Raw genomic sequence first — 27,423 nt, forward strand, 5'->3', positions numbered from 1 at the left:
TGAACAAACCAACTTTGGGCCAGGAATGCTTTGACAAGAACAATGGGGTTATTAGATTTTGTCTTCCTCTTAGTCCTATACCTGCTGCAGGGGTCCAATACTTCCCTTGTTCAGCTGAATAACAATGGCTATGAAGGCATTATCATCGCTATAGACCCTCATGTGCCAGAAGATGGAAAAATAATTGAAGAGATAAAGGTAAGAAAAAGAATGGGATTTCTTCTGTTTGAATTGTGGAGAAGAAAAAAGTTAGTAGTTAATTATTATGGAAACTTCTGAATGCTACAGGAAGTTTAAAAGCAGCATGGTACAGTGAAGACAATACCGGAGTGGCAGAGGAAATGGAAAGTTTTAATAGGGTTCTACCCTGTCTCACCATAAGACCAAAGACAGGGCACAGGGCCTCCCTGATCCTCAGTTTCTTCATCTGTAAATGAACAGTTGGACTCATCTGTTCTTTAAACAATTATTTAATGAATACTTATGACATGTCAGGGAGTGACAACAGTGAACAATTCCTTACCCTCGTGCAGAACACATTCTTTTTAGATGATATAGATAATAAAAACATGTAAAAGTATAGCAGGTCAGATGGTAATAGGTTTCCATGAAGTAAAATAAATCAACATATTGGGATAGGCAGTGTTGGAGCTGGGTGGGAGGAGAATGTTCATTACTATTTCATGTAGGGCAGTCAGGCAAGACCTCACTGTTGATGTAGACATCTGAGCGGAGACCTGAGATGAGTGAGGGAAGAACCCATTGAAAACCTCGGGGAGGGAACAGTAGGTAAAGCAAACATGCTTGAAGTGACCATCAGGAGGTGATGAACAGGAAGAAGGGTGGGGAGAGCCCAACATGGAGACACAGAGGACCCAGACCACTGGAAAGACTTGAGCTTTTACTTCTGAGTGCCATGGGAATCCACAAAAGGATTCTGAGCAGAGGAGGAGTGTGCTCTCTCATGCATGTTCTGGGATCGCTCTGACTGCAGTATTGAAGCAATTCTGTAGAGGGCTTACACTTGTCACTCATCCTACATAAGTTCCATTGCAGCACAGAGATGTGGTGCAGGTAGGAAGCAGTTGCAGGTGAGAAGTAATGATGATGAAGGACAGGGATATTGTGATAGAGATCATTAAAGTGGTATGATGAACATATTCTGAGGGTATTATAGACAAATTTGTTGATGGTTTAGATGGGGGTGGGGGGAGGTGGAGAGGAGGGGGGAAAATAGAAGTCAAAGAAGACTCCAAGACTTTTGGCCTGAACACTTGGAAGGATGGAATTATCATCAGTTGAAAAAGGTAGACTATAAGTGAAAATAATGTGGCAGATGGGAGATCAGGAGTTAGTTTGAGGCATTTTGAATTTGAGATGCTTATTAGATACACACATAGATATAGATAAGAATCTGAATTCAAGGGGAAAAACTGGCTGGAGATAAAAATTGGGGACTCATCAGCATGTAGACAAGATTTAAAGTCATGGTAATAAATGAGTTCACTATAAAGTGCAGATGGAGAAGAGAAAGGCTCCAAGCCTAAAAGGAGAAATTTGATTTCTAAAGTTTCTACCAACTGTAACATTTCAAGCAATAGAAATTGGTGTTAACAGCCGTGCAAATAAGCTCTCCTGGTCTCTGACATCAACATTTACTAATTCCTTACATTCAGTTCCTCTAGTACTGTGTCCTTAGGCTCACTGATTTAGCCTTTTACATGTGTGTTGCTATCCATTAGAGACTGATGGGCTGGACCTGGGTGGTGAGATGGTGATTCTGTGGCTGCCATTTATCATTCACTCTGAATAAACTCTTGCAGAATAGCAGTGTTGATTTGTTGATACCTTTTGAATTCCAGGGGGATATAAAAATTCTTTTACTGAAGAACAGAGGCTTCAATAGCAGTTCATTCTAGATAGGGTTGACCATGTCTCAGCTAATTCTGCATGATGGCTTCTTAGTGTTCAGGAAGAGTCAGTTTCAAACTTTTCTGACCATCAGAAGTCAGTATTTGGAAAAATTACTTTGCAGTGGCAAAAAAAAAAAATATTAAAATGTCCTCTATCAAACACCACAAGTAAAAGTTCAACTATTAGTAGATATGCCTAGATTACACAATGTTTCCTGACATTCTCCCAGCCCTCTGAACAGTCCTTGCATTTATATTACCAGGCAACCTTGTAAAATTCTCTCATCCACATTATACAGAAGAAAAAACTGGTATTTGGAGAGTAAATATTTTTTTCTGAGATCACATTAAATAGCACAATTAGAGCTGAGATCCAACCCATGGGATTTGAAGGCTGACAGATGTGTACAAGATGACAAAAATTACTCTTTTTTTTGTAACTAGTGAATCAATTTGTAGATATAACCTTACTCTGGGGATACCATCTGACCATAATAACATTCATGCTGAATTAACTCACAATTCATAACCTGAGATGTTAACTGTCACCTTTCCTTATTCCTTTTATTCATGTGTCTTTTTGGTTTGAAAGTACTTATTTTTTGAAATATTGATAATATTAATCATCTCTGATCCAACTAGGATAATATAGGAATTCTGAGAGGGAATTTAGAAGGAATGTTACAGAAATTTTCCTTGGAAAGCCTATGAGAATCATTATTAGCTACCCTAGTATGCCCTAGGGGATCATAGTCATCTGACATAGGATCTATGAAATCCCTCAATGACCTCAGAACATACCACTACCCAAGGCAGATGCATAGAGCTATGGAAACTACAAAGTAAATGGAATCCCTTGGAGTTGTAGAATGCACAACCTACACAAACGTAGCAACCGTACTTTTCAAATACGCACCACAATTCAAATCACCCTATATATTTTTATCTCATAGAAACATAGATAGTCATCACTTGAAGCAAAATGTGACAACTGGTGAGATCTGAATATTAAAAAAAAAAAAAAAAAAAAAAAAAGGAGGAAAGCCATCCTTAGATAAAAGTTGCTTTAGGCCAGTAATTTCCAATCTACTTTAAGAGATCTCTGAAGCCCTTTTACTAACTCCTAGCCAGTTCTTTGGGTCTTCAGTTCTGTGCACTCTGGCTTCTGACTGATCCACGGCTCTAAACCCAATTAGTTTGCTGATCTATTTAATGTATTGAGTAAGCACACTGGACTCTTCAAGAGAACAAGATACAGAGTCCTGGGATTCCTGAAGAAGAAAAATTCTATTGTGGGCTTATGTCAAGTCAGGAAGCATCATGGAGGAAAAGAGCCCACCATGAAGGAAATAACACTGCAGACTGGAATGTTGCCGACAAGATGAAGAGTTTGACATTTTCATCTAGCATCCAATATCCTTCAATTATTCAGTAGTTTTGATTATGCAGAATAGATCTCCATTAAGAAGCATTCATCCATTTCCCCCATTAGACAGTGAGTTCTAGAAAGGGACTATCTCCCTTATTAATCATTATACCTTTGGGTTCAGGATACTGAACAGTATAAAGTGATACTATTTTTATCTTGTTGGCAGAGCATCAAGCTCTATGATTTACAAAGCTCTGCATCTCCTATGAATTTTGCTATCACTCCACTACCCAGTTCCCAATCCAACTGTCTCTCCTGGGGGGTGGGAGTATAATAAAAAACCTCTCCCTAAGATCCATTGCTACAGACTGTTCTCCTCAGCTTGCGTCAGCTAAGGCTGCTCTGTAATAAGACTTATTAACAGTGATGATATCAGACAGTTTTATGACCGTCTACGTGTACAGCACTTTATAACTCATTTCATGTTTGTGTTAATTCTAAAGAAAGGTTGTAATAGTCCATTTAAGAGATGAAGAAACTGAGCTTCGGAGTGTTAAACTGTCCAACCTCTATTACCCAGAAGGTACTAATGCCAATATTGGAACCCAGTAGATGACTCTGAAGTCTGTGTCTTTGTCATTTTATGTAATTTCTTTTAACACTCAAGAGAAGCAATTGCCCTTTGATGAAGGGTTACAGAAAATTCAAAGCCTGTGATGTATAAGATTAAGGTATAATTTTGGACCGACAGGTGGCAGAACTGGAACTCTGAGGCAGAGACCTGCTCCCTAGTCAGTTGCTTTGTGTGTCCACTCTTAAATTGGGAAATGCCTGTGATGAAACTCTGCCCATTTGGTCCATTGCTACTTGGCCATACACACATTTTTTTTTTCCTTTAACAATAGGGTATGGTGACTACAGCTTCTACTTACCTGTTTGAAGCCACAGAAAAAAGATTTTTTTTCAAAAATGTATCAATACTAATTCCTAACAGCTGGAAGGAAAACTCACAATACAAGAGGCCAAAACATGAAAGCTACAAACACGTAAGAGTCAAAAGCTTCTTTTAAAAAATTATATTTTCTGGTGATCCCCAGTTTTCAGCACATTGATTGTCTTAGAGTGTTTAAGACTGTTATCATTTCTATTTCTGATGTTTTAAAAATATTTTTAAACATTCTCAGGCCGATGTTTTAGTTGCACCACCTGCCCTCCCAGGTAGAGATGAACCATATACCAGGCAGTTCACAGCCTGTGAAGAAAAAGGAGAATACATTCATTTCACCCCTGACTTTGTACTTGGAAAAAAACAAAATGAATATGGACCATCAGGTATGAATTTTTGTTAGAATACATGTGTTGCAAATTATTCTAACAAGCATCTTTGTATCCAGGTTATGGATGTGCCCAAGCCTTGGAGCCAGAGTCTCTAAATTCAAATACTGACTTACCAATTGTGTGTGACCTTGGACAAATGACCTAGTTTCTCTGTTCTTATTTCCTATAATACAGTAAATAAAAGTTTCCTGTCTTGTAGAATTGTTGTGAACACTGAGTTAGATACTCAGTACAACATCAACAGAAATTTGAACACAGGGCAATAATAAAATTTTTAAGGTGTACTTTTTAGATTTAATTTTTTTCAGTTCTCCACAGCTGGATATTAATCAATCATAAGCTGCCTCCATGGAAGACTGATGTATGGCAAGCTGAAAAGAGCCAGGATGTCAGTTTCTGGCCAAGAGAAAACATTCATAGGCTGTTAGTTGCTGATATTATTAAGCAACCTATTTGGCTAAACCAGGTGAACATGTCTATAAGTGATTATTTTTACCTAGATCAAGGACAATTTCATCTAGTTCTATCTAAAAGTTAAAAATCATTGTTTCAAATGAGCTAAAGTATATTGTTTTGCATTTAAAAAATGCAAATCATTGTTAAAGGAAGATCCAACTCACATGCCACTACTAAGTGAAAACCTACCTAAATCCACATACCCCACAATCTCTCTCTCCCACTGCCCTTCCACTGAGCACACATTAAGTCTCTTGTTTCTGTCAAACATTCAGCTAGCCCTGGTCCTCAGTCACCTAGACCTATTCTCTACCCTAACTTGAAAGTTCCATCATCCCATACCATCCCATCCCAACCTAATCTTACCTCTCCCTCGAACTTTAGCCTGACCATGACTGTTCTCTTTGACACCTCTAATCCTTTGCACCTTTCTAAGATATACTCTCTTTCCTAGCTGGCATATCCAGCAAAATTAGTTATTTAACTATAAGTATAAATACCTCAAATCCCTCACCATTCATATACTATGTTTCATTCAACTTGCCAAATCCTGTGTACTGAGTTTCCAACCAGTTTTCTTTGGCTTCTGTTAATGTACTTCCAAGACTATTAAAGAAAATTATAAAACTAATGATATCATTATATAAGCAGATTTCCCAAGCTCAGGGAAGCCCTCAAAGTTATGCAACAATATTTGTACTTGTCTCTTCTTGGCTTCCTTTCTCCTTCCCCATAGCAGCTGTTCTAAAACTTCTACCATTTTTCCCAAGATCTCTAACTACCCTTTTCAATCACATCAACAGATGTCTTGATTGAGAAAATAGAACCCTATAGTCAAGCTAATTAACATATCATCTCCTCACATAGTTCCCTACCCTTCCCTTCCCTTTTATTTCATGTTTGTGGTGATAGCACCTGAAATCTACTCTCTTAGCAAATTATAGTGGGCATGAGAGAGAGGCTTTTTCCTTCTAATGTTTCCATTTGCCTAGAAAACCTTAAGCCAGTGTTTTTATAGTTCAATGAATAGAGTAGTAACTTAAGGATCTTGTTAATATGCAGATTCTGATTCAGTGGATCTAAAGTTGGTCTAAGATTCTACATTTCTTGTTAGCTGCCAGGTGATGCCGATGCTTCTGGTCCAATGAACATATTTTGAGTAGTAAGGACTTAAAGAAGAAATGTGACTTTTGCATAATTCTGACACTTCCCCTCTATGTTTAGATCTCCTGAGTTAATTTGAGTTAGAGAAATACACATGGTAGCAGAACAAACATATTTCTGAATTCCTCTTCTCCATTGCTATTTCCTCTGAAGTTTTTCCTAATATTGCTAAAACTGAAATCTACTTGTTTCTTCTTCCAGCATTTCAAGCTATGGATTTACCTTTATTCTTCCATTTACCCTAAAATCCTTAGCAGAAAAAAAAATTTTTTTAATTCCAAATCTCTCTCTTTGAGCTTTTCCTAGTCAAAGACTACATCTTATTCATCTTTGTATGTCCTAGTACCTAGTACTTTGCATATCTAGTGCCTAGAGCCTAGTACTTTGTATTTTCTAGTAATAACATATGCTAAATATGTATAATTAATAATAATTATTTTCACATAATCAATGCTTTATGTGTTAAGTACTATAAATTAATCACTTTATTTGGACATCGCCCCAAATTATCTATGGTCTATAGCAGTGTTTTTCAACGCTTTTTTTTTCATTATCCACTCCCTCAAGAGAATTTATAGACTTTTTTTTTAACTTTATTTATTTATTTTGAGAGGGAGGGAGGGGCAGAGAGAAAGGGAAAGAGAAAATCCTAAGCAGGTTCCACGCAGTCAGCACAGACCCGAACCCGGGGCTTGAACTCACGAACTGTGAGATTAGACCAGAGCTGAAATCAAGATTTGGACACTCAACTGACTGAGCCATTCACATCTTTTAACTAATCACATCCTAGTGAAATATTAATACCAAAGATATGTTATATATCCATTTATGTTTTGGTAAAAGCAAGCTTTGTAGCTCTAAAAACCATTGTAACAACTAAGACTTTTTGCCCCCCAAAAGCCAAAGCTCAGACTATTTCGCTCATAGCATACATATCATAAATGTTTTCTTGATGTAACATGTTGTGTAATAAAAACATAATACACTATATAATGTAATGCAACATGTTTTTTATAAATAAAAATATAAATGTTAGCAGTTATTTAAAACCTAAATATAACTTTTTGACTGAGAGAGTTTGTTAAAATATTTGAGGGACAAATTTTGTCACTTGAATTATGATCATATATTTGAAATATTTTCCTACAGATAGACTGCTTGTCCATGAGTGGGCCCATCTCCGCTGGGGAGTGTTTGATGAGTACAATGAAGATGAGCCTTTCTACAGTGCTAAGTCAAAGAAAATTGAAGCAACAAGGTATGAACATTGAAATTTTATTAATTACTCCAGGCTATATCTTATTTTCCTTAGTTTTATTTCTTTTAAATGCCAATAATTTTTTTATCCTGATGCAGATAATAGATGCTATATCACAAAACAGTGTGTCTGTTTCTTTGTTTTTGTTTTTGTTTTGTTTTTAGAAGATGTACCTTAAAGTAGCTGATTTTCCATTCAAAATACACATAACTTCAAGAGCATTTGGTAGCGATTTGGCATATTTTTATACCTCTCTACCATAGCTGCCAGAACTCATTTGTGCTGGAGTTGTACTCTGTGTAAAGGGTTGTATAGTATATGGCAAATCAAAATAATTTATACTACACAAGAATGAAAAAAGTGGTTAAAAAATAGTGGTAAATGCAAGCTCAATAAGAAATCAACTTTCAAAGGGCCAATCAAGGATTTCTTGGGTTTTGTAAAATTCATTTAAAAATACCAATCTAACATCACAGTTAATAATAGACAATCCAGGGGCGCCTGGGTGGCGCAGTCGGTTAAGCGTCTGACTTCAGCCAGGTCACGATCTCGCGGTCCCTGAGTTCGAGCCCCACGTCAGGCTCTGGGCTGATGGCTCAGAGCCTGTAGCCTGTTTCCGATTCTGTGTCTCCCTCTCTCTCTGCCCCTCCCCCGTTCATGCTCTGTCTCTCTCTGTCCCAAAAATAAATAAACGTTGAAAAAAAAAAATAGACAATCCTCTTAGTTCTAAGATCAATAGAGCAAAATGGTTGTTGGTAATTGGTTTAAAATTAGATGCCATCAGCTTACTCAATCTTAGATGCCCTGCAAGGTCTGTGGACTTATCAAAAATGCACAAATTGAAAGATACTTGATTTCATTGAAGTCCCTTCCTTTGCCCATTTGCTTCACCAGTTGCAGCACACATATTTAAGGAGTATTACATTGATTACATTTGTTTACATCATATTCCCCCTAAATGTCTAGTCTCTGCTACAGAATATTCATCACGGTTGTTAATGTAGATACCATTATGTTCATGGAGTTCTGGGGACTAAGAGGTATACACATATTTAGGAGACTCTAAAAAACTGAATGAAATCTAGTAATTGCTTCTTAAATTTGAAATGGAAACACATTGAAAAGATGGGATAATATTCACATTCCAGCATATTTATTGTAATCACTGCTACCTGTGGCCAATTCCATGCAATAAAACATACGTCTAAAATAACCCCACAGTAGTGACTACTGTCCTAGGCAGTACCTTAGTCTTTCCTTCAAGCCACATTTTGCTTTAGATAAAAATGGTCCTTGAAAAAACAAAATATTTGTAGCTATGCCACATCCCATTCTTTTGGAGATATTTTCTTTGAGAAGAATCTTACAAAGAACTTCAAGCTAAGGTGGCACCAAGAGTAAGTGTTTTCACAAGTTGCCTTGTCCAGATGCCTGCAGTGCATTTATTATCACAAGGCCACCAGAAGAGATATTTGGAAAAGGGGATTGCCCAGCCATTGGGTTTAACAGGACAGCAGCAACTTTAATCCCAACAGGGAACTCAGCCATTACATATACTAGACATCCCACTTAAAATTTCTTTCTGCAATTTCTTGAAAAACAGGTAACTGCTCTGATAGGAACACTTAAATGTTACTGCCAAAAACAAGATGTGTGCGGTACATAAATAAGAACAAAGAAAACCTTGACGGAAAGATTACTTAAGATTTTCAAATATTTTGATTGTTAAGTTGCCTCAAAGACTAACTATTATATATTTTCAGATGTTCCACAGGTATTACTGGTATAAATAGAGTTTATAAGTGTCAAGGGAACAGTTGTACAACTAGAGGATGCAGAATTGATTCTAAGACAAAACTGTATGAAAAAGATTGTCAATTCTTCCCTGATAAATATCAAACTGAAAAGGCATCCATAATGTTTATGCAAGGTATTAATTCTGTAAGTATGCCAATTGTGAGTTCAGAGCATATATTTATATTCAAAGGATATGTTATCAAGTTTACAAAATACCTGTGCAGGTTTCCTGAGAGATTAGATATATTAATATAGAGTTCTTTAAACATTAACTGGCACATAGTAAGCACTCAACTAGTGTTACCTGTTATTACAATTATTCAAAGTCCATATTACTATTATATGATTCCTCAGTGAATCTTCTTTCATTAAATAAACAACATGTTTGCCAAGAACATTTTTATTTTTCAGATTTGTAGTTGAATTTTTAAATACATTGTATGTAAAGGTTTTTTTCATTTTATTAATCTTTTAGGTTGTTGAATTCTGTAATAAAAAAAACCATAACCAAGAAGCTCCAAGCCTACAAAACAAAATGTGCAATTCCAGAAGTACGTGGGAGGTGATCAGCAATTCTGAGGACTTTAAGAACACAACATCTATGGTGGCACCACCCCCTCCACCTGTCTTCTCATTGCTGAAGATCAGAGAAAGAATTGCGTGCTTAGTTCTTGATAAGTCTGGAAGCATGAATGTAAGTCTGTGGGCCGATTTGTTCCTGGATATAGGGACATGAAAGTGATTGAATAGCTAAGAATACTCTAAACACTACCTGCTTGTTCTAAATTGCATGGTGGCATAAATACTGTTACCTCCTATGATCATGATCTCAAGAGGAGCAGTGAATATTGTAATGAAAAAGTGTGGCAATGGAGTTAAAAAGATCTAACTCAATATCCAACCCCAGAAAATGGAGAGTTTATTGAGGAGTACTTTTAGATCCTTTAGTAAAGCCTTAGTTAGAAGATCAGTACTAAAGATTTTTAATATGGGCATGCTTTCTAACCTTGTCTCTGTTATCTACTGGAAATACTTAACAGACATAAGGAGAGAGTGGATTGCGGCCTCTGAACTCCATTCCAAGTCAAGGAACAAGATCAACCAGGAGAACTGTTAACATGCCTTTACCTTATTTGCACCATCTATATAAATGACCCCTTTATGCTCGAAGCCACAGACCAAAAGTACCACCATAATAATGATACAGTCAGATTCAGCCATTTATTCCCTCTACTATCATTCAAGGAATGGAAGGCATTGTGCCAGGGTCTAGGAGTACAAACTCACATCCTTGAAGAATTCGCTGCTGAATAGAGAAAATGTTCTCTCCCTTTCCATTACCTGGCTAACTCATACATATTGTTCAAGTTTGGTAGAGGCACCCATTTCCTCCAGGAGGAGATGGGCTGGGCTTCTAGACTGGGCTAATGGGCCTTCTGCTGGTTTCCTGTAATGACCTGTGCAAACCTCTATTACTATATATCATATTGTAATTACACATTTCTCTCCCATTAGACTAGTCCTCTAGGACTTAAAACAGTGTCTTACTCATCTTTGCATCCCTGTTACCTAAAATAGTGTTTATCTCGTATAAGCACTCAATAAATAATTGTTGAAATGGACTACAAATGAGCAAACATAATGTGATAAGGCACCCAGAAGGATGTCACATTAGAAGCAGAACAGAGCATGCTGAAGATCAAGGTGAATGTCTCCAACAAACCACTCAATTGAGTGGTTACTGAAAAGCACAGAAGATGGTGCAGCTGAATGAAATAATCCTCAATAGCAAGTTTCAGAAAGAACATCAGAATGCTAGACACCTATACATAGAAGTGTTCTAGGAAGTGTTGCTGAGGAGAGATAGAGTTCCTTATTAGGAAAAGATGAGCAGCCTCCTTTGGACAAGATGTGGGCAAAGCTAAGTTTAAAGGTAAAACAAAGGGGTAGAGAGAGAGCCCTCAAAGATGGAAATGTAAGAGAAGTTTTTCACTGTGGGTTGGTTCTAGAGAGTTCAGAGGGAAATTTGGATGTGTGTTGGGGGGAGGTTTCACAGATCAGTTGGTGTTGAGGAACCGGAAAAGACAAACGTACGAAGAGGCTTACATTGAGCATTCACCTAGGAAAGAGGGATGTGAGTTTTAATGAGTTGTCAAAGAACCAATTCCAATTAATCCATTGGTGGGGAAGTGGTGGGGAGAGGTTAGAAGCAGAAGAGGTAAGGGGGGGGGGCAGTAGGGACTGGGCCTCTCAAAATATAGCTGCAGCTTGAGTAAGTTTCATCTTTTGGGATGTCCCCAAGTGGATAGGGAGACTTCCATTTCTAGATGGAGTCCATGATAAGTCTGGTTTGATACTGTGGGACGTGGGGAGTGGTTTCATCTTGATACAACTGGATGTATCTCAGAGATCTAGAGGATCTCAGGAGTTATTAGGCAGTCTCTAAGCGGTAAGTCATCACCTCACAATTGCAACCCAACCCCCACCCTACCCTCCACCTCTAATTTGGGTGCTTAGCACCAAAGAATCTTGGCTGCTTAGAGCCAAGAATCAGCTCTAGCTAAAGCCTATGTTCCTTACTATACCATATGTGTTCCATAATACAACTATATTTTTCAATTTTATCAATTAAAAGAAAATTGCCTTCTTTAATAATACCAATTACCATTGATAAAAAATCAATGACAAATTTTATTCACTCATTTTGTGTGATCTGCAATTATTTTCCAATTGAAAACCCCTTGGTTGTTTTCTTGATTTTTTTTTTTATTCAGAGTTTTAATCGCCTAAATCGAATGAACCAAGCAGCAAAACACTTCCTGCTGCAGACCATTGAAAATGGATCCTGGGTGGGGATGGTGCACTTTGATAGTACTGCCAATGTGAAAAGTAATCTAATCCAAATAATAAGCAGCAAAGAAAGAAACAAGCTCTTGGAGAGCTTACCTACAGCAGCTAATGGAGGAACTTCCATCTGTGCCGGAATTAAATCAGCATTTCAGGTGAAGATCATATTGCAAATATAGTTTGTTCTTTTTTAAAAAATTAAAGTATAACTGACATCCAATATCATATTAGTTTCAGAGTGATTTGATATTTTTATACATTATGAAATGATCCCCATGACAAGTCTAGTTACTACCTATCATCATACAAAGTTATTACAATATTGGTAGCTATATTCCCTATGCTGTACATTATATCTCCATCACTTATTTACTTTATAACTGCAAGTGAGTACCTTTTAATCCCCCTTACCTAGTTCCTTTCTTTTTTTATGATTAGGACATTTTTATGTCAAATGCTGCCACACATACTTGCTGCCTGATTTTAACATGACTAATCCTAAGAAGTGCAGGATGAACTAAACCCATAGAAAAAAATTCATTTAATGATTTTTAATGGATCAGTAAATCAATGAATAAACGGATGAATAACTGACTATTAAAATGCCACTAGAGTATAATCCCAATGGGGTCAGGGACTTTTTCTGTCTTGTTACACCATGCAGTAGTCAGTGCTCAATAAGTATTAAATAAATACATGTGCTTGGTCAACAAAACTCAATTTTTTTAGACAATGAAGCAAGTTATATGGTATGATTCCATTTTGGGCCAGTCTTCATTTCAGTTTCTGTGACACTAAGTTGGGGAAAACTGATGTTTATTAAAGTAGATGTAGCAGGGGCCGTTAGTCATAGGGTCAGGAAGTAACATCAGAGTACTGGCTCTACTACTTACTAAGTGATCTTGGGTAAAGTTTTCAGTGTCTTTGGATTCCCAGTGCCTTATCTATGGAATATAGGAAAACAAGAATGCCTACCTCATAGGACTATTATGAAGGTTAAATGAAATACTACATTTATGTATGTAGAACAATATCTTTTATAGAGAGTAAATATATATATTTCACAAATGCCATAATAATGACAAGGGTCATATACATCTGGATAAAAATAAGATTCACAAATATATTATATATTTCACTCAAACATGCAAGGGGAACGTGATGGGGATGCTGTATAAATGCAATGAATGTATTAAAGAATTTCCTATTTTTAGTGTGATTTTAATGTATGTCAAAGCATATTTCACATATATTACAACATATATTAGCCATCATTTGTCTAAAAACATGCAAAAAATTGAAATGAAGCTGGTCCCTTTGTTCCCTGATGCCAGCTTTATTAGGAGTATCTAAATGCCAAACCCTCTTCTACAAATCTACACACACCTCCACTCCGAATTCACGAAAGCCGCTGATAATCTGTCATTTGTTTCCCTTTGGCATGCACTCAGTTTCTCAAAATGGTGTACCAAGAATCCACTATGAATTAAAGCTGTCAGCGATGAAATATAGTTGCTATCCTGGGATAAATTCTTTTTACCCTCTCTTATAGGCACCTAGATTCAGAACTCTGAGTTTCAAACTGTTTGGCTTTATAATAAATGGGCTCAAACCACAAATAGAACTCAATTTAAATAAATATAATCCATGTATTCTCTAAGCACCACTAATACTCTTAGTCTTGTGCTCTTTACTATTAGAAGTAAAACAAAAGTTATATAACAAGATCCCTAACCTTGACCTGCTTAGAACTTTCTATATCTTTTCTTTATATTAAAGGTTCCCTAATTTGGAATCATTAACTTTTTTAAAATGTTGAGGTGGAGTTTTAATGCATCTAGCTGTATATGCAACAGACTTTATACACTAATGGTTTGTTAGAGGGCAGTCCAGTCAGAGAAAACAGAGACATATTTAATGCCACATTCTGCAATTATATTTTTGATGTCTGGTTGACCTGAGTCCTCAGACTGAGATGGCATTATTATTTAATCCAAATAGAATTTTCCACAGCCCTGCACCCACATAACTTCATTTGAGCAAGCATTCCCGAGGCAGATAGACAGAAAATAAAATCATGTTTATGTTTGCCTAAAAACTGTTGATTACAGAATCTGATATTAAAAGAGAAGCTATCTCTTCTGCACACTTTTGTTTAATTTCTTTGCACATTTTTTCTAATATCTCATAAGTCTTTTGATTTTGGAACACTTACAATTATGCTGTCATTACATTTGCAGGTAGTTAGAGAAATTCACCCTCAAATAGATGGATCTGAAATTGTCCTGCTGACTGATGGGGAGGATAACTCTGCAAAGAATTGTATTGATGAAGTGAAACAAAGTGGAGCTATCATTCATTTGATTGCTTTGGGACCATCTGCTGATCAAGCAGTCATAGAGATGAGCACTTTAACAGGTGAAATATGATCTATATATTATTGTTCTTTGACAGCAATGCATAAGTGTAAAGGCTAACAACTGAATGATTTCTCTCAAGCTCTTGCCCTGCGGGTGCTATGCCAGGACCTTGGAACCAGAGTCAAACCAGACCTGCTCTCTGTTCTCAAGGTGCTCACAGTCCAGCTGGCTGAAGAGACAAATAAAACTTCTAATCAGATAGCATAATCAGACAACATCCCTCCATGACAGGATAAATATGTAGAAATAAAGCACAATGTGAGCAGGGGAAGCCATTAATTCTCCCAGGGTTGTACAGAGTCAGAGAAAGAAGGCATGAGAGATGAGATGACTTCTGAGCTGGGCCATGAACAAGGTGTTTACTTCTTCTGAAGAAAGGAGAAAAGATGATCAGGTCATGAGCAAAAAAAAAAAAATCATGTTGGAAAGACAGTGTAAGGCACATGGAGAGATACTGGGAAATCCATGAAACCGGAGCGGAGGCTTTGGGGTAGGGTTGGGGAGCAGATGGGATTAACAGAGGCTCAGGCTGAGTAAATCTAAATAACAACAAAATTTCTAGATGAACTACAGGGAAGATGCTATCTTAGATATAGAGACATATAATGAAAATGGACCAGATGTTTCAGTGCCTTCTTAAATGTAGTAGAATAAACAAAACCTGTAACATTATGAATATCAATTATTGTATTGGGTTGAATTCTAATGCTACCAAATATATACTTGCTTTTTAATGCTTAGTTGTACAAACTCTCATTATTTCAAAGTACTTTCGTGACCATTGTAAAATTTATTTCTGTCCCAAGTATCCCTCTAACGTAATGCTTTTTTTGAACTTTTCTCTATTGCTTACCATTTTTCTATCTCTCCATTGCCAGCTATTGTAAGGATACATCAATATGACAGCTCTTTAAGCTTTCTAAACTGATTCTGACACACTTTGGTTGAAAAATCTGAAAGTCAGAATTGTTATAACTGTATCTTAAATAAAAGTGAATAATTACGCTACAGGGCTGTGAGATCTATGAACTTTAATACATGGAACTGTAACATCTTCTTTCATATTCTATGAATATTTCATGCATTCCAGCCAGGAATATTTCTATCAGTGAGGTATAAAGGCAGCTTACATTTTCTAGTTATGACAGTTTTAAATTAATATTTCATTGTTAATCTTTACACATGACTGATTTTGTTCTGTTTTAATAATACATACTGAAAGTATGATTTTGTTTATCCTATTACCTTATTAATGTGGTAAGTATGTATTTTCTAGAAAGAAACCTATTTAATGTATTTACATTTTAGGAGGAAACCATTTTTTTGCTTCCGATGAAGCCCAGAACAATGGCCTCATTGATGCTTTTGGGGCCCTTGCATCAGGAAACACTGATATTTCCCAACAGCCTCTTCAGGTCAGAGAATCCACCCCTCAGATTTTGGTGTTTACACTTAGCCATAACAAAGAGAAACAATTCAGTTGTTAAAAGTTTTGAGTCCTGTATTTTTCTCAAAGTAAATTTTTAATTGAAATTAAAATCTCAATATGAAATAGAAGTTATTCTTTAGATATGGCCAAATTAAGTAGTGAAGTAGCAGGTATACTTTTTCTTTTTCTTCTCCTATAGAGCTTGGTTAAGGGATAACATCAAAACTGAATACTGTTAACTTTTCTGCCAAAAATAGATTTTGTCCAATAATTTAGCATCCATTTTGCTATAAATGCATTAAAAAATTCCATTCTTCCAAGATTTCCCCCACCCTTCACTGCTGTAAAATAGATTTGAATTAGATGAATTCACTCAAGAATCTGGTTTGGAGATGGAAGCGATGTATCTTGGAAATAATTTAGCAGAAAAAAGAGAGTGAATAACTATTGCATATCTACAAATTTAGGGCTTATCTTACTTCTTCAACCACTTTTTTCACTGGCTTTTTATTTTATTCATCTGCCTTCTAAATGCCACTTCTTTTCTCTTTTGCGTATCAATAACACTACCATTTTCTGTATTTAGATTGAAAAGTTTTTACACCTTTCTTCATTCTTAATTCATGTACCATGTAAAATGTCAGCATAGCCTGTTTCTTTCAAAATATTTTTTACAAAATTCTGTTTCTATCAATATCCATTCCCACCAAGTGCGTATCACTTGTATTCCATCTTACAGCTCATCAAGTCACTGCCCACCATCAAATTGCCATGATCACCTAGACAAACCTAGTTTCCTCTACTCTTCAACAATGAAGAGCAAGAAGGTATAGGATTCAGAGTTAAGATAATATGTGCTGATTGGTTTGGAGGTTGGGTTTGCAGCTTTGCCCTGAAAACAGTTTAAAAATTCATCTGAGATCTAGCTTGGTGGTGTATGGAGAATAAAATGATGGAGAATAATGTACATTTCTGAAAGTTTCCATCTGTATGACTGACAAAATGATGACAAAATTGACACGTAAAAAGGGAGAACTGATTTTGAGGATATTATTTTCTGCTCTGTTTTAACCTTAGATTTTGAGGGGCTGGTGGAACATTAAAGTGGAATGTTCCAAAGGAATTTTAAAATATAAAAGTAGAATGTGGGAAATCATCCAGAAAAGAGACATTTGCATGCAGGATATGCTTAAAGTTTCGAGAATGGCTTTATAAATGATGTGGAAGGGGCAGAAATATCTGCACCCCTCACTCAAAAAGTGTATAGTCTAAGTAGAGAAATAAAAATAAAACACATTTTTGAAAGATTAACCTCAATTTGTCTTGGGAGAGAAGCGTGAGAACAGTTAGAGGTATGTTGCGATAATCTGAGTAGATGAGAACTTGGATTTGGATGGTGGCAGTTAGAATACAGAGAAAAGGCTGCATCTCACTCTTTACTCAGTTATGTTCCCCTAGTACTACTCTGTAGCCAAAGCTTTCTAATTTTCTTAGACTTTCCTGAAAGTCTCTCTCATTCAGATTTAACTTAATAATAATACATGGTCTACTCAAAGCCATGTCCACTTAACACAGAACTGAGATTTTTGTGATTGCAATGATGTTGCAGTGGTAGAATTCATTCCCCTCTATAAGCACTGGTGTGAGAGGATTTTTGGTTTAAAAGACTGGTTTAGAATAGAAATGAGATTTCCCATCATTCCTGAAATGACACATTTTAGAAAGTACTTTCTTGATCCGTGGATAAACTTGGCTTTCCTTGACTGAGAACTATCCACAAAGACTTGAAAAACTTTCTTTGAAGCTCTTCTCAGAGAAAGGTCCTATCTTTCACATCTCTTCTCAGGATTCCAATCTTTGTAAACAGTTTGCCCTCTTTCTACTCCTCTTGGACTGTTTACTGTCCAGTACTATTCACTCTATCATGTGTGAAAATTATTTCAAGATTTCACATCAGGAAAATAGTCCTGTTTGCTTCTCTCAAGTTTGCTAATCTTGATTTTCTCTGTTGAGGCCCCCTTTTACTGTATCTCTACTCAAATACTCTAGCCACAACCCATAAGTATTTTTTAGGTCATCATGAAGATGGATAAACTTAGGGTGATACACGCACACCCTATAGCTAATTCTTCTCTTCTGTGTCCTCAAAGACAATTGGGAAAAAAAATAACAGGGCCATATCTCCAACTATAAAACCCATTCTCCTGCTTTAATGACTTTATTATGCCCTGTCCTTCCCTCAGACTCTATATTTCTACACTTTCTGATGACAACTGTCACATCCCAATCAGCTTTCAGAGATCACAAGCCTAAGGTAGTATGCCCTACATAAGCTTGTTCTCAAGCCAGAAATTAAAAACTACATTAAAAATGAAAACAGAAAGAATTACTCTCTTCTCCAGTAATTAATTTTTAAAATATATTTAAACAGCTTGAAAGTAAAGGATTAACACTCAACAATAATCCCTGGATGAACGGCACTGTAATAATTGATAGCACTGTGGGAAAGGACACATTCTTTCTCATCACATGGGCCAGACAGTCTCCCATTATTTCTCTCTGGGACCCCAGTGGAACACCAATGAGAAATTTCACAGTGGACACAGTTTCCAAAATGGCCTATCTCAGTATTCCAGGAACTGCAAAGGTAAGCAATCAGCTTTTAGACTTCCTTGCAAATTTGTTTTGGTAGCTGAAAATACATTGTTTACTATCACAACAATAGGTGTCAATACTTGTATCATCTTCAAATTTACAATAAAATAAAATATACTTTCTATGCCTGTGTGGTCCTGAAAATTATGGAGGCAGGAAAAAGAAAGAACATATGCATTAGGAGAAAGAGAAGAGAAGAAATGAGGTAGGCTAAGAATAACTTTGAAGAAGCAATGTAGAGAAAATGTGTGCAATTTGGTGTGTAGATAGCTATTCAGTCATTCCTGATTAGCACGACCAGATCTTAGAATCTGTGGACTCTGAGGTGAAAGAATAAGGCCAAGACCAAAGCAAACTTTCCCAAACTTATTTTTCCTAGCTGACATTTCCCAAAGTTTAGACACCATGCATGACAACGGCCAGGATACCCTATCTAAACTGCCTCAATTCTCATCCTTTTACCTTCAAAATTGTCAAAACTTGTTTATTCTGTAACATATTTATAAAATGTATTTAAGAGTTGGACAATGAAAACACAGAAAAGCTTGATCTTGGATATTTAATATATTTACATTGAATTTTTAGGTGGGTGTTTGGACCTACAGTCTTCAAGCCAAAGCAAACCCAGAAACATTGACTATGACAGTAAATTCTCAGGCAGCAAATTCTTCTGTGCCTCCAATCACAGTGAATGCTAAAATGAATAAAGACACAAACAGTTTTCCCAGCCCAATAATTGTTTATGCAGAAGTTCTACAAGGGCATGTACCAATTCTTGGAGCCAATGTGACTGCTTTCATTGAATCAAGTAACGGAAATATAGAAGTTTTGGAACTTTTGGATAACGGTGCAGGTAACTCACAGGTTTTTGTGAATAAGCCTGTAATTTTATAACTCAGGATATGTTATGGGTCCCTATAATATTGTGGGGCAGTGGGACAGACTCCAGAAGAACTGATGCAGATTATGGATGAACAGCAGAACCAGCAGGAAATTCTATCCACATAAAACCTACAAAGTACTTAGCAAGTGTCCTGCACATAGTATGCACTCAATAAATGTTATTTACTGTCATTATTATTTATCATCTGGACAACCAATATCTGTTACTCATCAAGAACGTCTCATTCAGGAGACTGAGAACAGCATCAAGAATTCTGAGCAAGTTTCTTAGTTGCACATCATCAGAAAGTCTAGCCAGAGTGAGTGAAGCACAAGCAGCCAGATGGGATTAAATGGTAGAACTTGAGCCCCTGGCAGAGACGGAAGAACAGGCAAGAATAATTCCCAACAGCTGGAAAAAAATGCAAGATACAGTCTTGGGAACTAAGGTCCAAGGGCAAGTAGAACAGCCAAAACAGACAAGAGACATCACCAGAGATCAGATGCCAGGTCTGAATGGCAGGAAACAAGATACAGAGTTGGCCATGCCGTGGTCTATATGGGTGAATAGCACCTTTTTCCTAGACTCTGGATTGTCCTGGAAACTGATCCTTCTTTTGAAAGGACCGTAAGCAAGGAAATTACCATATCGATAACCTCCTGAGTTGTCAGAATTTTCTAACAGTGTCTTGCAATGTCAGTCAATATATAATCAACCAGGGTTTGCCCTGTAAAAATTTATAAGGTAAAATTGTTCTTTGGTGCACCTCAGTGCCTTCATCTGATATAATATTTTCCTCAACTATTTCCTGACTTTTCCTTTTTCTAAACCCTCCCAAGCTACATTAAAAGTTAAAACATCTTGTTTCATTTCTAAAGGTTTTACCAGATGGCTACTTAGCTAATTTGGAATGCCTTTACCTAAGAAGGTATTGGTGATAAACAATGACTTGAAGCAGGGGTTCTCAAACTTTAGCATGCAAAGGAATCACCTGAGGGGCTTGTTATAACACAGAATGCTAGGCCTTTCCATAGAAGGTCTAAGTAATTGGCATTCCTAATATGATCAAGAGACATGCACATGGTGCTCATCCAAGGACCTCAATTGAAGAACCTTTATCTTAGAGTGTTAAACCCCCTGAGAAATTTGTCTGTAATTTAATGAATAACTCTAGTACTGGTGATATCAAGACATAAACTTATGATACAATATTCCTGATCTCCCCAAATGTTTATTATAATAATAGATGGGGTTTTCCACTATCAGACCAGAGAGTTAATGGATCATAGAACAAGAGGTGAGGATACAACACACACACACACACACACACACACAAAGAGTGGTTGAAGAGAAGTCAAAATAAGTAATTTTTAGGTAAACATACTGAGAATTAAATTGTTATGCCAAGATACGTTTTTTTAGCATGAATCCTTTTGCTTTTAACAGGAGATGACATAATTATGTGTTTAGGTAAAGTAAGAACTGCAAGAAAACCATTTGGCTAAAACATGGTAAGAAGAGTACTAAAATAATCGGCATAGAAGTTGATAAAGTAAAGGTACTTATTATATATATATATATATATATATATATATATGTATATATATATATATATATGATATATCAATTAAAGAAGATACTGGTTTGTAAAGCATAACAGAACTATTCCCCAGTGGGTCAATCACAAAATAGAGAGCCTAATCAAGGGGATATGCTTATAAAGTCCATATGCTTGGCTTAGAAAATGCATACATTTTTCTTTTTCTTCACAGTAATATTTTATTCCTTCATTTTTATAATAAGGTGCTGATTCTTTCAAGAATGATGGGGTGTACTCCAGATATTTTATAGCTTATTCAGAAAATGGCAGATATAGCTTAAAAGTACGGGCTTATAGAGGAGCAAATGTGACCACACAAAACTTAAGGCGTCCACTGAATAGAGCCGCACATATACCAGGATGGGTAGTGGATGGTGAGTAATGATACCTGATATCTGGTTTGAATAATTGTAGTTAACATGATTAAGGCTTCAAACACTTTACAACTCAAGTACAGCTTTTCCCATTTCTGAAATGAAGTTCTCAGTCATACTGTGTTTGCCTCCAAATTATGCTAACCTTTTTACAGTGTCTGGCATCTAGTAAGCACTCAACAAATGTCAGCCATTATTATATTAGTTTGGAGCACTTACCTATATTAACAATATGTCAAATTTCTAACTCAGATAAAGAAAACATGCTAATGTGTTATGTACCTAAGCACAAGCTAGTGGCAGAATTTATTCTTCAGTTCACATAGATACTGGATTCAGTTCACAAAAACACCTAAATGAGTAAACACTTACTTTGATGTTTTGTTAAGTCAAAAGGGAAACTGTGTAGAATAAGGTGATGATAAGGATTAAGTATGCATTCTTTGTTAGCTTTCCTTCAGTCCATTCCTTACCTTGTGACTTTTAGGGGTTCTCTGTTGGCAACTGGAATATAACTTGAACTATTATTCCTTAGCACTTGTAGCAGAGAGCAAGGGAAAAACCTGCCTCAAGCATTTGAAAGGGAAACAGTAAAAATTTACCCAGGTTCATTCCTAGCTTGGAGATAATTTGAGAAATAAAGCAGTTCTTGTTTTTAAGGGCACATATTGAATTATACAACATTATTCCCATTCAGTGCAGCCTTAATTCCAAGCAATATGTTATATAATTCTATCCTACAATATCGTGGTCAGGAATGCTAAAGAAAAAAATTCTGCCACCAATTGGATGCCTATGACTTTGTCACCAAACTTAGTAAAATGTGATTGTGTATATGTATGAAAAGGGAGCAGGGAGATGTAGGATGAGGAATTCAATTCATTGAGTTCTAAAAATACTAGTAGAGATTTGCCATTAAATATAGCAAATTTTAATGCAGGGAAAATTGAAGGGAATCCACCAAGAGTTGAAATTGATGAAGATACTCACACAACCTTGGAGAGTTTCACCAGAACAGCATCTGGAGGTGCATTTGTAGTTTCAAATATTTCAAAACTTCCCTTGCCTGATCTGTACCCACCAAGTCAAATCACAGATCTTGAGGCCACACTTAATGGAGATGAGATCAATTTAACATGGACAGCACCAGGAGATAATTTTGATGTTGGAAAAGGTAAGGATGAAGTGACATGTAGTGTTGATTAAGTGAAAGGTGCTCTTTGCAAAAGCAAGGGTATAAAGGTGGGTGGGAGGATAACAACTTTTAATTGACTACTCAGTGAAGTATTAATTTTATAATCTGATATTTTCAAATCAATCAAACATGATGCATTTTAACCTGGTCCCGCTTTTCAAACAATGAAGATAGTATTTAGCATATCAGAATTAAGCTCTCATAGAAAAATTAGTAAGGTTTTGGCTATACGTATAAGCTTTGCATAACTAAACATTTTGAGGAGAATAGATAAAAATGAATTTAACATTATATGCTCTAGTTTCTGAACTACATGTAATTTTTTTTTTCTTAGTTCAGCGGTATATTATAAGAATAAGTGGAAGTATTCTGGATCTAAGAGACAATTTTGACAATGCTCTCCAAGTAAACACTACTGATCTGTTACCAAATGAGGCCAACTCCAAAGAAACCTTTGCATTTAAACAGGGACATATCTCAGAAGAAAATGCAACTCACATCTTTATTGCCATTCAAAGTGTGGATAAAAGCAATTTGACATCAAAACTATCCAACATTGCACAAGTAGCTTTGTTTATTCCTCAAGCAGAACCAGGTCCTGATCAAAGTCCTCCAAATCCTAGTCCTGATGAAAATCAGTCTAATTCCAGGGTTAACATTGTTATTTTGGTGTTGTTAGTGGTTGGATCTGTGGCAATTGTTAGTACTATTATAGGTGCCACCATTTATATATTAAAAAAGAAAAAAATTTCAAGAAGACCTAGAATAGGATTTTAAAAAACATCAACAGCAAAACTTAAGGATATTTCTGAATTTTTAAATTCATTTTGTGTGACTATGAATTCATAAAAATAATTTTAAGAGTTCTAGAAGGGATACCTGGATTAACTATAAACATGCAGGGGTACTTGGAAAATTATAGGTCAATATTAAAGGTTAAACTTTTTATTTACAAATTATTTTTCATAAAAAATGAATAAAGATCCTTTTTCATATTGATACCTGATATTCATATTGATTATTTGATACAAAAGTTTTCTAGAATGATAATTCAAATTCCATCAAGAAGTTAAGATTATCTATTTCAGTAGTCAAAATACAAATATAAGAGCAAGTAAACAATATTTGAGAAAAAATGAATTTGGTCTTGGTACTTTTAAGTATATTGATGTTATTACTTTCATCTAAAGTCTCCACTTATATATTACTATATACAACATGAACAAGATTGTTGACATGGAAGATAATAGCAAAAAACTCAGTTACTATCTGTCAATCATAGTTTTCCCTAATTTCAGCTCAATATAATTACATGTATATATACTATATGTCATCTCCCTTTTCACTTAAAAAGTCATGCCTAACTACTGTGTAATTTTCTTTTATTATAGGAAAGAATTACTGAATTGCCCTTGTTTTCAGATACAGAAAGAAAATTAAAAATTTTAAACCATAATGTTTTAATTATTACTCAAAGTTACAGCCTAAAATTCACAACCATAGTAATAAATGAGATTAATTAAATTAAATCAATTAAAGAGAGAATGTAGGTTGAGAAGAGCAGGTTCACACGGTAGGCCATGGCCAGGCCAGCCTGAGACCCTAATGATGCAAACAAAATGGGACATAAAGTATCTATTCTCTTGAATAGAAATTCTTTCAGCACAGTGGTAAGCCATAGTTAACACGCTTTACGGAGAAAATGTAGGAAAGGAGTAAGTATAAGACACCTGGTCTTTTACCAAGAGGGGAATAAAAGCCTGAAATTCTATGTTGGCAACAGAAATAATACATGACAGCCAGACATTCCCTATGTCCTTTCTACCTACCTCACCACTCCTTACAAGGCAAAGCCCACCAACCGGCTATTACCCTCCCTGATGCACCAGTACAATAGCTATGCTCACATAGGTCTTGGTAGTGGGCTCTCACCTTCCAGGTCAGAGCCTAGTTTAGTTTTATTTCCAGATCTACCTCTGTAGCTAATTGTGAATTAGTAAGAATCAGAAAAATAACTGGATATAATTGTTATGGTCAGTACAGGCTATATAGTTTACAGGGCCTAGTGCAAAAGAGAAAATGAGGGACCCCTGTTCAAAAATTAACAAGAATATCAAGATAGCAATGCCAAAGCATTGAACCAGACCTGTTCTTTGTGCAAAAGCACAGATCTCATGCCGGTGAAGCCAACTCTAGCTGTAGTCTAGAATAAACTAGTGATACCATATACAATATGGGATCTCTGCATAGGCTTTCTATTATGGTCACATGGCATCATTCATAATCTAACAGTTGATCTAGTTAATCACAAAAAAGTATCAGGGTTAGAAAAGGAACCTCAGGACCAACACCTCTGACAGGGAATCCAGGTACAAAAAATAAACCTAATTTGTCCCAGTAAAGGAAAAGAGGCAGCCCTAGGTGGAGGAGGACAACCCCTGTACCAGCCTTAGAGAATCAAATGACTGCAGGATTTGTCAATAGAAAAAAGCTCACACCAGCAGCCATCCAACTGGCTGCTGCCCCTAGAGGCAGGCAGTGGGCAGTGTCACAAGCTAAATGTCTGCAGGCTAGGGTCTATCCAAGTTGTTATACTGAGTGATGGTATACATTCACAATCATAGCTGCTCAACCAGGACGAAGGGAAGTACCCTCTGATGCTTCTATTCATGCTACTTGTAGTGGCTGGTGTTTCAGGCCAGAGTATTCTAACAGAGCATGTATAAATGTGGGACCCAAACATAGTGCCTGATGAACACGCACTATGACACCAGCATAGCATAAAATGGGTCTAGGAAGAGCACAGCTCAAAGTAACATGGAAATGAACCAAGCCTACTGTAGGCCAAATAGAAAATTATGTAGCTCGTCTCCAAAATGATTTATAAAGATCCACAACTATTATTATCATTATCATTATCATTATTATTATTATTATTATTACACCACAACATGGCCTTGTGTAGTCACTTCCTACATTAGATCTTGGCATCTCAATGACTTGCTTTAACTAATAGAATATAGCAGAAATGATTAAAGCTTCTATTTGTTGTTCTTGGGAACCCTGAGCTTCCATATACAAAATTCAGCTATGGTGATAGGGAGACTACTGAAGAGGTTCTGAGAGTGTATGGAGAAAGAAAGAGGCCAAAATCTCTACTTCCCAGTCAAACCATAAGGTGATTCCATTGCAGTTACCAGACTTTAAGCATGACCAAGAAATGAAACTCCCATTTAAACCCTGTCAAGCAAAAGATATGGAGAAAATAAAATGGCTATTGTTTCAAGCCACAAAGTTTTCAAATGGTTCAGTCCATAGCACTAGATGAGCAAACCTCTAGATGATTCCTCCATAGTCAGTCACCAAACTTCAAGTAAGGCCAGCAGAAGAGCCACCTAGCTTAGCCCAGTCAGCCCAGAGAATCATGAAAATAATAAAATGGTTGTTTCAAGCCACTAAGCTTTGGGATAGTTTGGTCCACAGTAATAGATAACTGAAACAACAATGGTATTAGAGTTCCATCAGGGAAACAGGATCACTATGAATATTCCAGAGCAGGGAATTTATTGAAGGATTTAAGCTGTGTAAGTAAAGAACTGAAGGAGTTGGAGGATCAGAAAAAAAGTTACTACCAAGACTCCCTGAAGCACTGGAGTTGGTTTTTGGTGTTAGATGTTGGAAGCTTAGCAAGACCAAGAAACAAAATAATACTGTGAAGGGGGCTGATATAGAAGACTTTCAGATTTCAAGCAAATGTCTCTTTTGACCAACTCTAACCCAAAATCCTTCAGTTTCTGGGAAATGTAGCCTAGTTTCTCCAACTTGCCTCAGAAAGGCCACATCAGACATGGAAGAATGCAACAATGACAGCTGTGGAATAGCAAGGAATTTCCTTACATGGAGGTGTGTGAACCTCCCCCAGACTAATAATAAAATAAATAATAAAGTAATAAGTAAATCATTTATAAATAATATATAAATAACTACAAAGTAATTATAAATATATGAATAAATAAAATGACTTACATTTTAAAATAAATAGTTTTAAAAGACAACAGGGAGGAGGTTATGAGCTTCTGTGACCTGGTTGATTACTCAGTCCACATTGGTGGTATTGAATACAGAACATGGAAGCTCAGGGGTAGCCATTAAGCATAACACAAAGTTACAAATGACCTTAATGAGACCAATTATGGTAAAGGAAAAATGGGCTGTAAATAAACAGAGAAAGTATGTAAACACAATCCTTTCAAGAATCTTGACTGTGAAATAGAGCATATAGAAGGAGCAGAAATTGGGAGAAGTAATGTGTGGTTAAGAGAGGTTTGATCTGTAGAACAAGGAACTGCTATGTTTTATGATAAGTACTATAGAAACATTTGATATTTTAAGCTCCATATATACAAACTGATTTAATTTTTTTTAATTTTTAAGTATTTGGAGACAGACTTTGGTATAGAATTGAACTATGGTTAAGCCTTAGTTTTGTCTTTTTTAAAAATCAGATACTAGTCCCCACCTCCAAGTGTTGTGTGAATCCCATTAGAAAATGAGAGGTAATCAGCCCCATTCCTGAACATAGTTAGTGCTCAATTTATGGCAGCTTTTTTTTTTTAGTTTTTTAACATGTATTTATTTTTTAGAGACAGAGAGAGACAGAGCACAAGCAGGGGAGGGGCAGAGAGAGGGAAACACACAGAATCCAAAGTAGGCTCCAGGCTCTGA

The 27,423-nt window shown here is 36.2% G+C and overlaps 1 protein-coding gene across 1 annotated transcript; it reads left to right on the forward strand.

Annotated features, from left to right (window-relative positions):
• Positions 1–24,045, forward strand: CLCA4 (chloride channel accessory 4). Its single transcript, XM_045478145.1, has 14 exons — positions 1–198; positions 4,188–4,328; positions 4,467–4,614; positions 7,390–7,498; positions 9,262–9,439; positions 9,771–9,989; positions 12,070–12,297; positions 14,383–14,560; positions 15,871–15,977; positions 18,423–18,638; positions 19,232–19,499; positions 21,333–21,503; positions 22,444–22,677; positions 23,033–24,045. The coding sequence occupies exons 1-14, from the start codon at positions 43–45 to the stop codon at positions 23,473–23,475; spliced, it is 2,796 nt and encodes a 931-aa protein (XP_045334101.1). The 5' UTR covers positions 1–42; the 3' UTR covers positions 23,476–24,045.
• The last annotated feature ends 3,378 nt before the right edge of the window (positions 24,046–27,423 follow it).

The sequence above is a fragment of the Leopardus geoffroyi genome, chromosome C1 (genome assembly GCF_018350155.1).
Source record: "Leopardus geoffroyi isolate Oge1 chromosome C1, O.geoffroyi_Oge1_pat1.0, whole genome shotgun sequence".
Taxonomy (NCBI): Eukaryota; Metazoa; Chordata; class Mammalia; order Carnivora; family Felidae; genus Leopardus; species Leopardus geoffroyi.

What these genes read in the sequence shown, in the direction of transcription:
- CLCA4 (XM_045478145.1), top strand. Translation starts at nt 43, where the DNA reads ATGGGGTTATTAGATTTTGTCTTCCTCTTAGTCCTATACCTGCTGCAG. An exon ending in ATAAGTCTGGAAGCATGAAT is followed by an intron (nt 9,990 to 12,069) that starts GTAAGTCTGTGG and finishes TTTTTTATTCAG; the next exon opens with AGTTTTAATCGCCTAAATCG. An exon ending in GTATTCCAGGAACTGCAAAG is followed by an intron (nt 18,639 to 19,231) that starts GTAAGCAATCAG and finishes TTGAATTTTTAG; the next exon opens with GTGGGTGTTTGGACCTACAG.